We start from the raw sequence: 15,193 nt of genomic DNA on the forward strand, positions 1-15,193 counted from the left end.
CACTGAGCGGCGCCCAGACGGCGAGCTGCTGCGTCTGGCCAGGCAGCTGGAGGAAACGCCGAGTCGGCATCATCCGCTGAAGCATGTGGTCGAATACAATCAACACCAGGTACATCATATATAGGATGTGCAGTACAGCATGCCTTGTTCTTCTTTTCTTTTTTTAAGCTTTGACATGTTGGTAGTTTTTGGAAGCGTTTTTAAAACATGTAGTTGCTTTTACTGCATTCACACTATCCAAGAGCTTCATGTGATGAGAGCGGTACGACGCGGGAGTCTGCAGACACAGAGCCTGCAGACACGGAGCCTGGAGACACAGGGCCTGGAGACACAGAGACGCTACAATAACATGAGTCCAGGAAGGAAACAATCAACAGGTAACATTTCTCAGGGGTGAGTGTTCTCCAGGCTTCACGGCCAGTTTGAACTGTTCTAGCGGGAGAGAGACGTTAAAGCACCACCAGGCTGAAGCTCCACCACGCTGAAGCTCCAGCCAGTTCTCTTCAAATGCAGTACCAGCGATGGACACTAGAGGACGACTGCACAACAATCCAAAGAGCAACTCAAAATGCATAGAATTTCTAGAAGTGACGACTCAGTGATGGGGATGTGTTTTTGTCACATTGTGGCGGTTTCCCTCGATGTGCGGTCGGCGCGGACTTTGAGGAGGTTTTAAGGCTTCTGGAGGTGCTGGCCGGCAGCGTGGTGGTGGTCGCTCGCCGCCATTCAGCTCCAGCTCAATGTCTCTGGCCGCAGACGGACGATCGGTGGTCCTGATGTCACTCTGGGAACTGATGAGTAGTCTGAACTGAAACAAGACGCATGCACCCTCTAAGTGAAAGCGGTGCGCCTGACCGCCACCCCCCACTGTGTCGGTGTTCTGCTGCGTCGTTATGGCTTCACTTCCTTCCTGTTGTCCTTCGTCTCAGGGGGCAGACGGCCGGCGCTCGGAGTGTGAACGCAGACAAGCGAGGAGACAACAAGCCCTGAGATCCTGTTCAAGAGGTCGTGATGAAGGTGTGTGTGTGTGTGTGTGTGTGTGTGTGTGTGGTGGTAGTGGGGGTGGAGCACAGACAGCGTGTGGCGTGTTCTCAAAGGACATTAAATGCACATTTCTTTGACTTAATAGGCAACGTGTAAAACAGCGTGACGACAAACATTGTGAAAGTGTGACTACACAATCAGACTGGACTCAAACAAAGGGGTGTCCAGCCCTCGGTCCTGGAGGGCCGGCGTCCCGCAGGGTTTAGCTCCTCCCAGTAGCAACACACCTGACTGCAACCAGGAGCTCGTTATTGGGCTTTTTTACAACATTGGTGATGACATCATCATTAGATTCAGGTCTGCAGAAGCAGGGAGAGAACTAAAACCTCCAGGGTCGAGTTTGGACACCCCCTCCCCCAACAGCAGCTGCTTTTCTCTTCAGCATTTCCACTGATTCAATCCTTCGCAGGATGTCTGTTCTGACTGGAGCCTCACTGGAGTCGCAGCACCCAGGTCTATGTCTGCCCACCCGACTTCGCTTGACGAGTTTTCCATCCGTCCAACAGGAAGTGGGAACATGTCACATCCTTCCGATTTGTGACAGTTGCACTTTGCACAGCTTAGAGACGAACCAGGATCCTGCCGGTCTGCTTCCTCAGGAGCTTCGCTCCTCCTGCAGTCTATGTTCTGACCATTACATGTTGAAGAACAAATGTAGACACTGACAACCAAAACAGGTCATCGTTTCTATCAGTCACGATGATACTGGCTTCGGGTGGTGGAACTCGCTTTTAGCATAGCCTGAGTCACAGAGTGTGATTAAAGGCTTTTTTTTGACAATCTTCATGAATGTTCATTCAAAATATCATATTTTATATGTCGTGGTTTATTCGTCCACTTGGGGAAAGGTAACAGACAACTCACTGGCAAATAGGCATATTTTAGTCTTTACTCCTGGGGAGTCCCGTCTACATGTACAGTACATGTTGTATACTGCTTCTGCTGCTTCACTCGACATGCTGTGGGCGACTGACTTGAAGCCTGAACACAAACTAAAGCTTCAGCCACGGTGCTTCTCAACAGGAAAAAAGCTGCCCCGGAGTGAAAATGAACAAATATCTTGAAAAGTGAAAATAAAACCTCAGCTGGCCAGAAACTGTTTGTGCTGTTTCTGTCAAACCTTCAGTTTAAGGTGAAGGACAATAAGTTTGTCCATGACATTGACAAAAATAGACTCAAAGGTCATAAATATTTCAATTATGATTTAAGTTTCCAAAGTGAAAAAGAAACGACTCTGGATATGGAATATGTGATTATTATGAGATTATCACGGGAATGTTGTCTCAGGTGGGCTATTTCTGTAGCGTATCATCAAAACTGATAGAAACGAAGGCCTGAACTGCAGAAGAACTTCAACAACTCTCAGTTGAAGGCGTCGCCTGTCATGACCATCATTTGGCAGAGCACAGGAGCAGGAAACCTTGCGGGTCTTGCATTTCAATAAGACATGGTGTCAGATTTAACGGGCACAGTGAACATGTGAACATTCCGGTATGGAGCGCATCGGGACACCAGACGTCCCCGCTGGAGCTCACAGCAGTGAGGGACGGGTAAGGCACTGGCGGTGTGTCGAAGCCTCCGTGTGGAGGAGCTACCAGGTTTTCTACGAGCTCATCTCGAGGTGCACTTCGTTCAGGTTGTCTTTGGTCTGCTCCTGAACGAAGCCGTTCTGAGGCTTGCAGGCTTCCACGAACAGCGGGAACTCAGACAGGCTGGTGTTGCATTCCTTGTCTTCATCGTCCTCCACTTCCTCTTTCCGCCGTCCTTCCTCTGCTGCTGGCGGGCTGCAGTCGAAGGCGGGTGTGCTGCAGTCGAAGGCGGGCGCGCAGGAGCCGTAGGCCTCGCTGTGCGGCCGGCGGGCCTCGTCCGGGATGTTCTTCTTCAGGTCCCGGTTCCTGTTGCGTTTGGCCATCCTGGTGACGGAGCCCAGGCGGTTGAAGATATTGTCCTCGGACGTGGTCTTGTGGTCGGGGCGCCGGTCGCAGTGCTCGGCGCCTCGCAGCCGCAGGTTGTTGAGCTTGGTGTCGATGCTCTCCTGGGAGGAGGTCTTGTAGTGGTTGCCATCCAGGCTGTTGAAGATGGCGCGGCGCTCTGGGGACAGCATGTCCAGGGACACTGCGCGCTGGTCCAGGCCCAGCTGCCGGCGCTCCATGCTCCGGATGGTGGCGGCCCGCTGCAGCTTGTCGTGCACCTCCACACTCATGCGCCGACGAGTCTCCCGAAACTCGGCCCGGACGTTTGCTTTCCACTCGGCAGCGTGGGCCTTGATCTCCCCCACCTTCACACAGAGACAAGGAGCAGTTAGTCCTGAACCCAGAACCTGGCCAGGCTGAGCCGGCAGCTGAGGATCAGGCCATCTTTAACTGGAAGGAACGGTACAGCCATCAGCCAAAACATTATGACCACTGACAGTAGAACAGACACACCATGGGTTCATCAGAACGGGTGAACATTTTAACGACGCTGTTTTGTGGATGACACTGAATCTTCACGTAACTTCCAGGAGAAACTTCCTGTGACAAGGTGACAGGATCTGATCGATGCCGTGATTATGCCGTGATTATTAGTCAGCTTGTGAGCAGAATCAGAGACGTACAGGAAGTTCCTCAATGGGAGGAGACGAGACTGAAAACAAAAGCCTACCTCTTCTTTTGTCTTTTTGGACAGAACCCTCAGCCAGTCGCCGATCATGTTCAGCACGGCAGCGAAGTAGGCCAGACCCCCTAAGATCCAGAACCAGACAAGCGGCCTGTACCACTTCCGGTACTCGATCCTTCGGTCTCCCCCTGCTCAGTCGACAACACAAGATGGGACAAGAACGTGGTTACAAATCAGATTTAACAAACACCAATGGAGCTTGAAACTAATGGATTAATGTCTCAGTCAAAAACAATGGTTTTGTCTGGTCTCCTTACCATACTTCCTTACCTAGATGTTGCTGCTACCTCTTTCCCATACCTCATTACCTGGATGTTACTGCTACCTCAGACAAATTATTGTTTTATTTCATTATCTCTCTGTGTCTCTATGGAACTCTCTCGCGTCACTGTCAAAACTTGTATTAAACACTTTTTTTTCACAGTAGCCTTCACAGTAGCAGTTTATTCCAGGATGTACAACCATAATGGTACGTGCTCACCTGCCACATAGTCGCCAATTCCGACTGTTGTCAGAGTGATGACAACAAAATAGGTAGAGTCCAGCGCCGTCCAGCCCTCGATGTATTTGAAGATCACAGCTGGGATGGTGACGAACAAGATGCATCCAGCCAGGATGAAGAGGAGGGTGGAGGCCACGCGGATCTTCGTCTGACTGATCTGGTTGTGTTTGTTCTGCCACACACACACACAGACACACAGACACACACACACACACACACACACACACACACACACACACACACACACACACACACACACACACACACACACACACACACACACGCACGCACACACACACGCACACAGTCAATATGTATGTAATGTATAGTTATTGACAGTAATGAATCCCAATGTGTGTGTGTGTGTGTGTGTGTGTGTGTGAGTGCGTGCGTGCGTGTGTGTAGTTAAAGCAGTTATAGATAGATAGATAGATAGATAGATAGATAGATAGATAGATAGATAGATAGATAGATAGATAGATAGATAGATGGATAGATAGATAGATAGCACTTTATTAATCCCCGAAGGAAAATTCGACCGTCCAGCAGCTCATCAGAAGAAAACATAAAAAACATCAACCACACTTCCATTCATGTACCACTCAGCTCTGTTAAGTTAAAATAATTAATTTAGTAAAGTGCAAAGATGGTAAACGTTATGACCTCTTGATGGAAGAGTCAAATCCAAGATCTCACTTTACTAGACAGAACTTTAAAAACCACAAATGTGTTAGTGTTCACCTTTGGTTGAGCATTTCCTCCAACCAATGCTTCATGACAGTGGATGTGGTGCATTAATGAGTAGATTAGGTCACTTTAGACTCTTTCTATGGAGGTACTGTACGTCCATTTCAGTGTTTGCTCTCGGATGAGGTAGTTCTGCTCGACAGTGAGACCCGAACTGCTGTGGAAGACTCTGAAAACACTGTTTGGAGAGCAGCCCAGTGCTGATGGTAAAGCCTCGGTCCCACTGCGGTACCGCCGGAGCACTATGGTACCGTACGGTACAGCCCAGCACACCCAGACCCAATTATTTTCCACGGTCCCACCGCAGAGAGTAGAGTTAAAACACAGGTTCTCAAAGGACGGCCAACATTTCTGGCTGACCGCCATGAATTCCAGTTGTAATTTTTAATCTAACTGTGCTTTGCTTTGAAAGGATGAATCTCTGCTTCCTGGTCTTTGGTGACATCTATTGGCCAGTTCTAGGTATAAGCAGTGATTACATGTGTGGCCTTACGGGGTGCTGTGACTCACCAAATACACCAAAACCACAAAAGAGGACAAAGAAAGATAGAGGTAGACACCTGCTCATAGACTCAATATAACTCTGAGTTCTATAGGTCTATGCTTCTCCTGCTCCTCCTGCTGGAGCCCTGCAGCACCACTCACCCGGAACATCTTCTCCACCTTGGCGATGCTCTTGACGAAGATGGTCCCGAGCTGGTCGCCCACGCCGGCCAGCAGGAATCCAAACAGTGGGATGCCGAAGATGGCGTAGAGGATGCAGAAGATCTTCCCTCCCTTGGTGCTCGGAGCGATGTTCCCGTAACCTGAGACGCGAGGCAGAGCAGCTTTACCTGCTGGTTGATCTGCCGTGGCTGTCCGCCCTCCCACCCCCACACCCCGTCCAGCTCCTCCACCCCCCTCCGGGTCCTCCACCTCTGCTCTAGCTCGTCCAGCTCCCCCCTCCAGCTCTTCCACCTCCTCCATCTCCCTCCTCCAGCTCCTCTAGTTCCTCCATCTACCCCTCCAGATCTTTCAGCTCTCCCTCCAGGTCCTCAATCTCCCCCCTCAAGATCCTTTAAAAATCCCACAACATCTGGTCGTATATCTGGAGTCTTCTTGTTTCTGCTGAAACCAAATCATCTTTCAAGAAGCTTCGTTAAATAGAGTGAAATGAGAAATGAGTGATTCAATAAAGTGAAATGAGCCAATAGCTGTTTGGTGAATGTGTTCTGTCTCCAGAACCTGGAGAACCAGGACCCAGAGCTCTAGCAGGCCCAGGTGAGCCTGGATGTTGACGTGGTACCGATGGTGGTGATGACGGTTCCAGCGAAGAAGAAGGCGCTGCCCAGGTCCCAGTGGCTGGAGTTGTAGGACGTGTCTCCCACCGGATTAACGCCGGCGTTCACCGCTTCCACGGAGTGCTGCCCAGGACACACACACACACACACACACACACACACACACACACACACACACACACACACACACACACACACACACACACACACACACACACACACACACACACACACACACACACACACACACACACACACACACACACACACACACACACAAAGGGTTATCTCACTTTGGTTTCTCATTGAGTAAAATTGTAGTGATCAAGTCACCTGTACAGCCTCTGCAGAAAGTCTTCTCCTCTGAGTCTGGTTCTACAGGTTCCTGCTCCTCTGAGTCTGGTTCTACAGGTTCCTCCACTGAGTCTGGTTCTGCAGGTTTCTCCTCATCTGAGTCTGGTTCTACAGGTTTCTCCTTCGCTCAGTCTGATTCTACAGGTTCCTCCTCATCGGAGTCTGGTTCTACAGGTTTCTCCTCTCAGTCTGGTTCTACAGGTTTCTCCTCTCAGTCTGGTTTTACAGGTTCCTCCTCATCGGAGTCTGGTTCTACAGGTTTCTCCTCTCAGTCTGGTTCTACAGGTTTCTCCTCTCAGTCTGGTTCTACAGGTTTCTCCTCCTCTCAGTCTTGTTCTACAGGTTTCTCCTCCTCTTAGTCTGGTTCTACAGGTTTCTCCTCTCAGTCTGGTTCTACAGGTTTCTCCTCCTCTCAGTCTTGTTCTACAGGTTTCTCCTCCTCTTAGTCTGGTTCTACAGGTTCCTCCTCTCAGTCTGGTTCTACAGGTTTCTCCTCCTCTCAGTCTTGTTCTACAGGTTTCTCCTCCTCTTAGTCTGGTTCTACAGGTTTCTCCTCTACGTGCTGGTGATTCATGGGTTTTCTCAGTCAAAGGTCCCTGTACCAGAGGTCACCAGAGGTCACAGGGGTTGTTTGGGCTTCCCGGGACCCAAAACAAACACGTTTCAGAAAGAACCAGAGTCGCTTGTATGCTGGAGGCTCCTGCTTTCTTCTGAGGAGAGTGTGGACAGTTTGTCTTCACTGTGACGTTTCAACACATTCAGCCTCCTCAGGTCACATGGACTGAGAGGCTGAGCAGCCTGCAGGGATCCTCCCATCCTCAATCATCACCAGCAGGAGGCGTTGCATTTACACTAACACACATCATTTTCATTTAACCGCTGGATTAAAAATGAGACAAATTAAATTACTATATCAACCATATTCTATAATGAGCCCCTCTTATAATAAGTCATTTCAGGGGAACATTTGTCCATTCATGACATATTAAGACAAGTGAAGACGTACATGTAGAACTGAAATCTGTAGAAATATTGTGACGAAACAAACATTGTACGGTTTGCGTGAACATGCCAGGAACATGAATGTGACGATGATCAATCCAATGTAACATTTGTTCTTTCCATTCCAGTCCTCCTCACTGGCTCCTGGAGGTTTACCTGCTGAAAAGTAAATATATTAATGTAGATTCTGAAGTGTATTAGGCATATTATTACATGTATTTCAATATTGTCATTTGTTTTATTTAATTCAAAGTTAATATTTAAAAACGTCTAATCAGTCTGAATGAAAAGGAGCAGAAGAGAAGATCAGTCTTATGATATCGGCTCCTTTGTTTCCTGACAATCAGCTTTATGAAATCGTTTCAATTAACCAGTAAAGCAGAATAGTAAAGACTTCAATATATTATAATGTAATATATTGAAGAATACCGGTACATTGCTCGGCGCCGAGCTGCACGGCGAGCGTCCATCCTGGCAGATGGAGGCTCAGCATCATGAGCCAGACGCCATCTGAAGGACGAAGGCTCAAGGACAAGACTGTCCCCTCCTCTTCCTCTGATGAGACTCAGCGGTGACCCCGCTGGTTTGGATGTTTTACTGCAGGATGAATAAGGGCTGGCTCTGGCTCGCCACTCTCAACGTGTCACGAAGAAACAACGGACGGATGATTGACTTTATTTGATTGTTTTAGCGTCAATATACTGATCGTTGGGTTTATACCGAGTTCAGTTGATGACAGGAGACGATCAATATCATACGAGTGTGGATGACAATCCACATTGAAACGTAAGGAAGCATATTGAAGCATAATGAAGAACATTGAAACACATTGAAGCTCATTGAAGCATAATGAAGAACAGTGAAGCATATTGAAGCATGATAAAGCCTAATGAAGCACACTGAAACGCAATGAAGCACATTGAAGAACATTGAAGCACATTGAAGCCTAATGAAGCATGGAAAAGCCTAATGAAGCATGATAAAGCCTAATGAAGCACATTGACACTCTTTGAAGCATAATGAAGCATAATGAAGCTCATTGAAGCATATTGAAGCACAATGAAGCATGATAAAGCCTAATGAAGCACATTGAAGAACAGTGAAGCACATTGAAGCCTAATGAAGCATGATAAAGCCTAATGAAGCACATTGAAGCACATTGAAGCATAATGAAGCCCAATGGATAACATTGAAGCACATTGAAGCTCATTGAAGCACATTGAAGCATAATGAAGAACATGAAAACACACTGAAGGACACTGGATCACAATTAAGGATAATGAAGCACATTAAAGCCTAATGAAGCAGTTATTAGTAATTTGTACTTAGTAGGTATTATCCTGTTAGTAATTGGTAATTACTAGTCATTAGTGTTGTCATTAATTAGTAATTAGCAGTAAATAGTCCAGTAATGGTCGAAGGTCAGAGAACTTCAAAACTGTCAAATCCGTCAAAAAGTGTTACTGTTGTATGAGGTTCTTTGTGATGTGAAACTAATATTGATACTCATGTATGTTTTCTTTTATACATGAATACTTACACACATGCGCGCACGTGTGTGTGTGTGTGTGTGTGCTAGTGTGTGTGTGCCTGTGTATTCTTTTCTGCATGCATAACAACGATAGCACACATTATACATTTGTTTTTACGTTATTTGAAATAATAGAATATTTAGGAATTTCAGAGAGTGACACAAAATAATATGTTGTTATATATATGGCATATAGAAGATGAATTTCTTAATATGCAAGCTTTATTTATTGTTATTTTCTTATTTTATTTTATTTTATTTTCTTCTTATTTTAGAATGTTTCATTAAAATTGACTTTGTGTTAAAATTGTAATCATTTTCAGTACTGCTTGATCTTGCAAAAAAAATTACAATTTCATTTCATACACTGTGACCACAACAAATAAAATCTTTAAAGTGTAAATTTAAAGGTTATTATAACAATATTTTACCAGTCTGGTCACTCAGGATGAAACTGCACTGTATGTGGTCCCTGAAGTACATTAAATCTTATTTAATAATTATCTTATATACATTTGATCTCGATTATATATGTATTTATATTGTATACATCTTGTATTGGTTCAGTTATGTGCTTTTAAATAACCAGAACATATTTGGTGTTTGGTTTGCAGGGTTGGGTAGTAACGGATTATGTTTAACATCGTTACGTAATTAGGATACAAAACAAAGTAACTGTAATCTGTTACAATACATAAAAAATGTGTAATCTCATTACTATTTGGATAAAAACTGGGATTACTGAGCAGGATTACAATAGAAAATCAGATGAATAAACTAGAACTGCAGTGTCACATGATCCGTCCACTGGCATTGTGACACTTCCTGACGCGTTGCCATGGATACTGCAGCCAGTTGCTCTCATCACTATGTTTTAAAGTGGGAGGAGTCTCTTCCCCTCTCTGTACAATGCTAATGACGCCTCCCAGCAGTGAAAGTGACGTGAACGTCCAGGAAGTCGACGTCTCACCTGAAGAAACATCTGGTAGGATAAAACCTGCTCACTTTACTGAAACACATCTGGACTCTGTCAACTAGTTCTATTAGCTCATAACCTGCCAGTAACCTGCCAATACCAGTACTGGTGCTGATGGTAGGAAGACGTTCTCTATACATTTAGAGGATCTCATGTTTTAGGGATTAATTCGGGTGACACGTGACATAACTTAAAAAAAAATTCTAAGTCTGTTCATTGACTGAGTAGCAGGTTGTTTAGTTATTATCAATCGGTGGTTCATGTTACCAGATACAGCCTCACATCTAACATTAATTTTAGTCCGGCATAGAGTGTTTTGGAAAAGATGGGCACATTTTCTTGACTAGAAATTAAAAGCTTTATCTTTATTGGAGTTTTGATTCTTTAAAATAAATCAGTGTTGGACACCTGATTGTTTCTGAGTTTTGATTTAGTTCAAAACTTGTTGAGTGTAACTTGTGTATAAGACGTGTCAATACATTGAGCAGACCACACTTTCTATTCCTTCTTGTCTTTAGTTTTTATGTTTGCTGGTGAAGTAATCCAAAAGTATCCACTTGCCTGTGGATTTCCCCACATCAGAGGTTTTACTGTATACAGTGTGTCTGTGGAGCTGGAAGAGCAGGAAGTGAAGCTGGAGGAGTGGGTGTCGCTGAAGCTTTTCTCTGAATTCAGGGACGACACTGAAGTGACGGTACTGAGAGGATCATTCTGCACTGTGGAACTGAGCTGAGCTGAGCGTCACTCTGTCATGTTCTGACAGAGAATATCACTCTGGTCCGCAGCAGCGGGAGCCGGTCTGAAGCCCAGATGTGGTTACCGAGCGGTGGATTAGCAGTACCACTCTCCGGCCTTCCACCTTCGCTGGAATGAATAATGGATGCAGAGACAGAAGCTCTCCACCCTTGAAGCTTCGTCGTGAGCGACTGGCTGCAAGTGAGCGACACGTGACGGTGTGGAGGCCGTCTGGAAACAAGTGAGAGCAGGAGGCTTCAGTTAAAGGAGCGGAGCCTGCAGCTCATGGAGGACGGGAGCTGATCTCCTGTCCTCTGGCAGCAGCCGTCCACAGCAGAGGCCGTCCACGCCGGAGCACAGCTCTGCTTCAAACGTCCATCACGGTCCAGGGCTGCTCCTCCGCTGAGGGCAGCGGTGTCCAGGCTGGGCAACAGCAGCGAGAGCAACGACACGTCCAATGTCAGCTCTCAGACCTTCATCCAGGCTGGCCTGCTGCCAGTCCGTCCAGATGTTCCTCTCATTTTTCCCCACATAGGCTGAGAGCAGTTTGGCTCATTGACAATTCTAACGACGTCTCAAGGCTTCAGACAGCCAGCGAGACGTCTGTCTGGTGAATCTGCTGCTCAGTATCACCGTCCTGGAAAGGAACCCTGGGCAGCCCTGAACTCTGACTCCTCCCCTCTGAACCTGGACTCCTCCTCCCTGAACTCTGACTCCTCCCCTCTGAACTCTGACTCCCCTCCTCCAAACCCTGACTCCTCCCCACTGAACCCTGACTCTTCCCCTCTGAACCCTGACTCCTCCCCTCTGAACTCTGACTCCCCTCCTCCTAACCCTGGCTCCTCCCCTCTGAACCGTGACTCCTCCCCTCTGACTCCTCCTCTCTGAACCATGACTCCCCTCCTCCTAACCCTGACTCCTTGCCTCTGAACCCTGACACCTCTCCTCTGAGCTCTAACTCCTCCCCTCTGACTCCTCCTCTCTGAACCCTGACTCTCCTCTGAACCCTGACTCCTCCCCTCCTCCCAGTGTGGAGTGCTGTTTCTGCCATAAAGCCAGGCAGAAGGGCACCAGTAAGAGCCACAGGAGGAGCAGCAGTAGGAGGAGCAGCAGCAGGAGCAACGGTATGGGCAGGAGGAGCAGGAGGAGCAGGAGGACTTGTGATGGACTGGTCTGAACTCAGACCACATGGAGTCTCGGTTCACTGTCTTCATCACTCTGAGGCTCAGTTCAGCTCCTCCTTCATCTTCATCAATTATTAGGATGTTTAATGAAGGACTGCTGATCTCTCCAGGTCAACCTCTCCTCCCCTGTCCTCCTTTGTCGTCACCTGTCCTCACCTGACTTCACCTGTCCACTCCTGTCCTCACCTGTCCAGGTGTCCCTGCGCCGCAAGCCTGAACAGGATTAAATGGTACGGAAGATGGATGATGGATGGATGCTACAACCAGTGATTCCTTGTGTTAATATTCTGGAAACCAAATCGTTAAACAAACAAACTAAATGATTCCAATCAACCTTTCAAATGCTGCTGCTTCTGAACGTTTCTCTGGACTTTCACAATAAAAGTTATATTTTGTACACTATTCAAGTTTTTCAGGTCCAGGAGGAGACTCTTCCTCTTGCAGGAACAAAAACTCTTCTGAGGGCAAGAAAAAAACGTTTTTTGTTTTTTGTTAAATCAACAGTGATATTTCTTCACAAATGAAACAAAACTTTGTTAATTCATGAGGAAATGATTCTGCTGAAGAAATGAAGTGTCTCCATGGAAACATCAATACTTTGTGTGTACGAGCAGAGTGTGTGTGTGTGTGTGTGTGTGTGCGTGTGTGTGTGTGTGTGTGTGTGTGTGTGTGTAGCTGGGATGGCGGGGGATTGATGGAGAGCTGGGTTTCACTCTCACCTTGATGATGGCCTCCAGCTCGCCCGGCGAGACGCAGGGGTGCTTGTGCAGGAAGGCGGCCTTCTCGGCGGTGATGGCGATCTTCTGGTCGTCCTCAAAGGGCTGCTCCAGCGCCCGGAACACCAGACCCCCCACCACCAGGTAGGCCACCACCACCACGAACACCGCCAGCACCGTCTTCAGCTTCATCATGGCGAGGGGCTGGGTGCCGTCGGCCACGGCCTCGATGCTGGCCACCATGCTGGCGGGCCGCGAGGCGGCCGAGAGGCGGGGCAGCGAGCAGCCCATGGGGTTCTGCATGGTGGCCACGCTGGCCTGGACCAGGCTGGACTGCAGCATCCCAGACTGCACCTGCTTCGGGGGCAGCAGGTTGGTCTGCACCGCCACTAGGGGGAGACACAGAGGGGGCGCTGACATTGCTGCCACACAATTACTCGACCACACACACACACACACACACACACACACACACACACACACACACACACACACACACACACACACACACACACACACACACACCCTGCTCAGGTTCTTAACGTCTACAACTGTTTCCAGACATGGAGCCTGAGGGAGACGGGGGCTGTTACCAGCCTGGCAGACGGAGTAGTGGGGGACTTGATGTGGTCCTGGACCTTACGTGGTCCTGGACCTTACACGGTCCTGGACCATTACCTGGTGAGGGGCTCCAGGTTCTGTCAAGCAGCTCAGAAACTCCTGTACCTGAACCATGAGAGAGTTTTGGCTGCAGGACCATCACCTGGAGGACCATCACCTGGTGGACCTTAACCTGGAGGGGCAGCAGCACCCAGCAGGACTTCCTGGTCCTGAGGCGTGGGGTCAGCTTGGTGGAACCACATCAGAACCAGAACCACCTCCCTTGGTGAACCATCACAACCAGGACAACCTGTCGAGGTGAACCATCAGAATCAGAACCACCTCGCTTGGTGAACCATTAGAACCAGGACAACCTCCCGAGGTGAACCATCAGAACCAGGACAACCTCCTGAGGTGAACCATCAGAACCAGGACAACCTCCCGAGGTGAACCATCAGAACCAGAACAACCTCCCTTGGTGAACCATCAGAACCAGAACAACCTCCCAACCTGCAGAACAAACTATGCAGGTTAAAGGAAGATTCTAGACACTGAGTACTGAGAACACACTGTGAATGAAAACACCATGAATTAACACACTGTGAATACACTGACAACACACCGTGAAAACACCATGAATACACTGAGAACACATCGTGAACACACCGAGAACACACCGTTAATACACCGTAAACACACAGTGAATACACTGAGAACACACAGAGAATACACTGTGAACACACTGAGAACACACCGTTAATACACCGTGAACACACCGTGAATACACTGAGAACACACCGTGAATACACTGAGAACACACAGAGAATACACTGTGAACACACCGTGAATATACTGTGAACACACCATGAACACACTGAGAACACACCGTGAATACACCGTGAACACACCGTGAATACACCGAGAATACACCGTGAATACACCGTGAATACACTGTGAACACACTAAGAACAGAACATGGATACACTGTGAACACACCATGAAAGAACATCAGGAAAACAGTGAATACACTGTGAGTATACCGTTAATACACCGCCAACACATCATGAACCAGCGCCTCTCCTCTCAGTAAACAGTTAACTCCAGCTGCAGCGCCTCTCCTCTCAGTAAACAGTTAACTCCAGCTGCAGCGCCTCTCCTCTCAGTAAACAGTTAACTCCAGCTGCAGCGCCTCTCCTCACAGTAAACAGTTAACTCCAGCTGCAGCGCCTCTCCTCACAGTAAACAGTTAATTCCAGCTGCAGCGCCTCTCCTCACAGTAAACAGTTAATTCCAGCTGCAGCGCCTCTCCTCACAGTAAACAGTTAACTCCAGCTGCAGCGCCTCTCCTCACAGTAAACAGTTAACTCCAGCTGCAGCGCCTCTCCTCTCAGTAAACAGTTAACTCCAGCTGCATCGCCTCTCCTCTCAGAAAACAGTAAACTCCAGCTGCATCGCCTCTCCTCTCAGTAAACAGTTAACTCCAGTTGCAGCACCTCTCCTCTCAGTAAACAGTTGACTCCAGCTGCAGCGCCTCTCCTCACAGTAAACAGTTAACTCCAGCTGCAGCGCCTCTCCTCACAGTAAACAGTTAACTCCAGCTGCAGCGCCTCTCCTCACAGTAAACAGTTAACTCCAGCTGCAGCGCCTCTCCTCACAGTAAACAGTTAACTCCAGCTGCAGCGCCTCTACTCACAGTAAACAGTTAACTGCAGCTGCAGCGCCTCTCCTCACAGTAAATGGTTAACTCCAGCTGCAGCGCCTCTCCTCTCAGTAAACAGTTAACTCCAGCTGCAGTGCTTCTCTTCACAGTCAACTCCAGCTGCAGCGCCTCTCCTCACAGTAAACAGTGAACTCCAGCTGCAGC

At 47.9% G+C, this 15,193-nt stretch overlaps 1 protein-coding gene across 1 annotated transcript in view; it reads right to left on the minus strand.

Annotated features, from left to right (window-relative positions):
- Positions 1-15,193, minus strand: part of LOC308143578 (potassium channel subfamily K member 10-like) — a gene marked incomplete at both ends in the record, with an annotated part of 28,491 nt that overhangs the window by 12,110 nt on the left and 1,188 nt on the right. Inside the window, 8 exons of the mRNA XM_080514440.1 lie at positions 224-292; positions 623-808; positions 2,672-3,322; positions 3,688-3,830; positions 4,184-4,376; positions 5,597-5,757; positions 6,237-6,354; positions 12,733-13,118. Coding sequence (XP_080370566.1) covers positions 224-292; positions 623-808; positions 2,672-3,322; positions 3,688-3,830; positions 4,184-4,376; positions 5,597-5,757; positions 6,237-6,354; positions 12,733-13,118 — 1,907 coding nt within the window. The remainder of the gene's footprint in view (positions 1-223; positions 293-622; positions 809-2,671; positions 3,323-3,687; positions 3,831-4,183; positions 4,377-5,596; positions 5,758-6,236; positions 6,355-12,732; positions 13,119-15,193) is intronic.

The sequence above is a fragment of the Blennius ocellaris genome (genome assembly GCF_963422515.1).
Source record: "Blennius ocellaris genome assembly, chromosome: 18".
Classification (NCBI taxonomy): Eukaryota; Metazoa; Chordata; class Actinopteri; order Blenniiformes; family Blenniidae; genus Blennius; species Blennius ocellaris.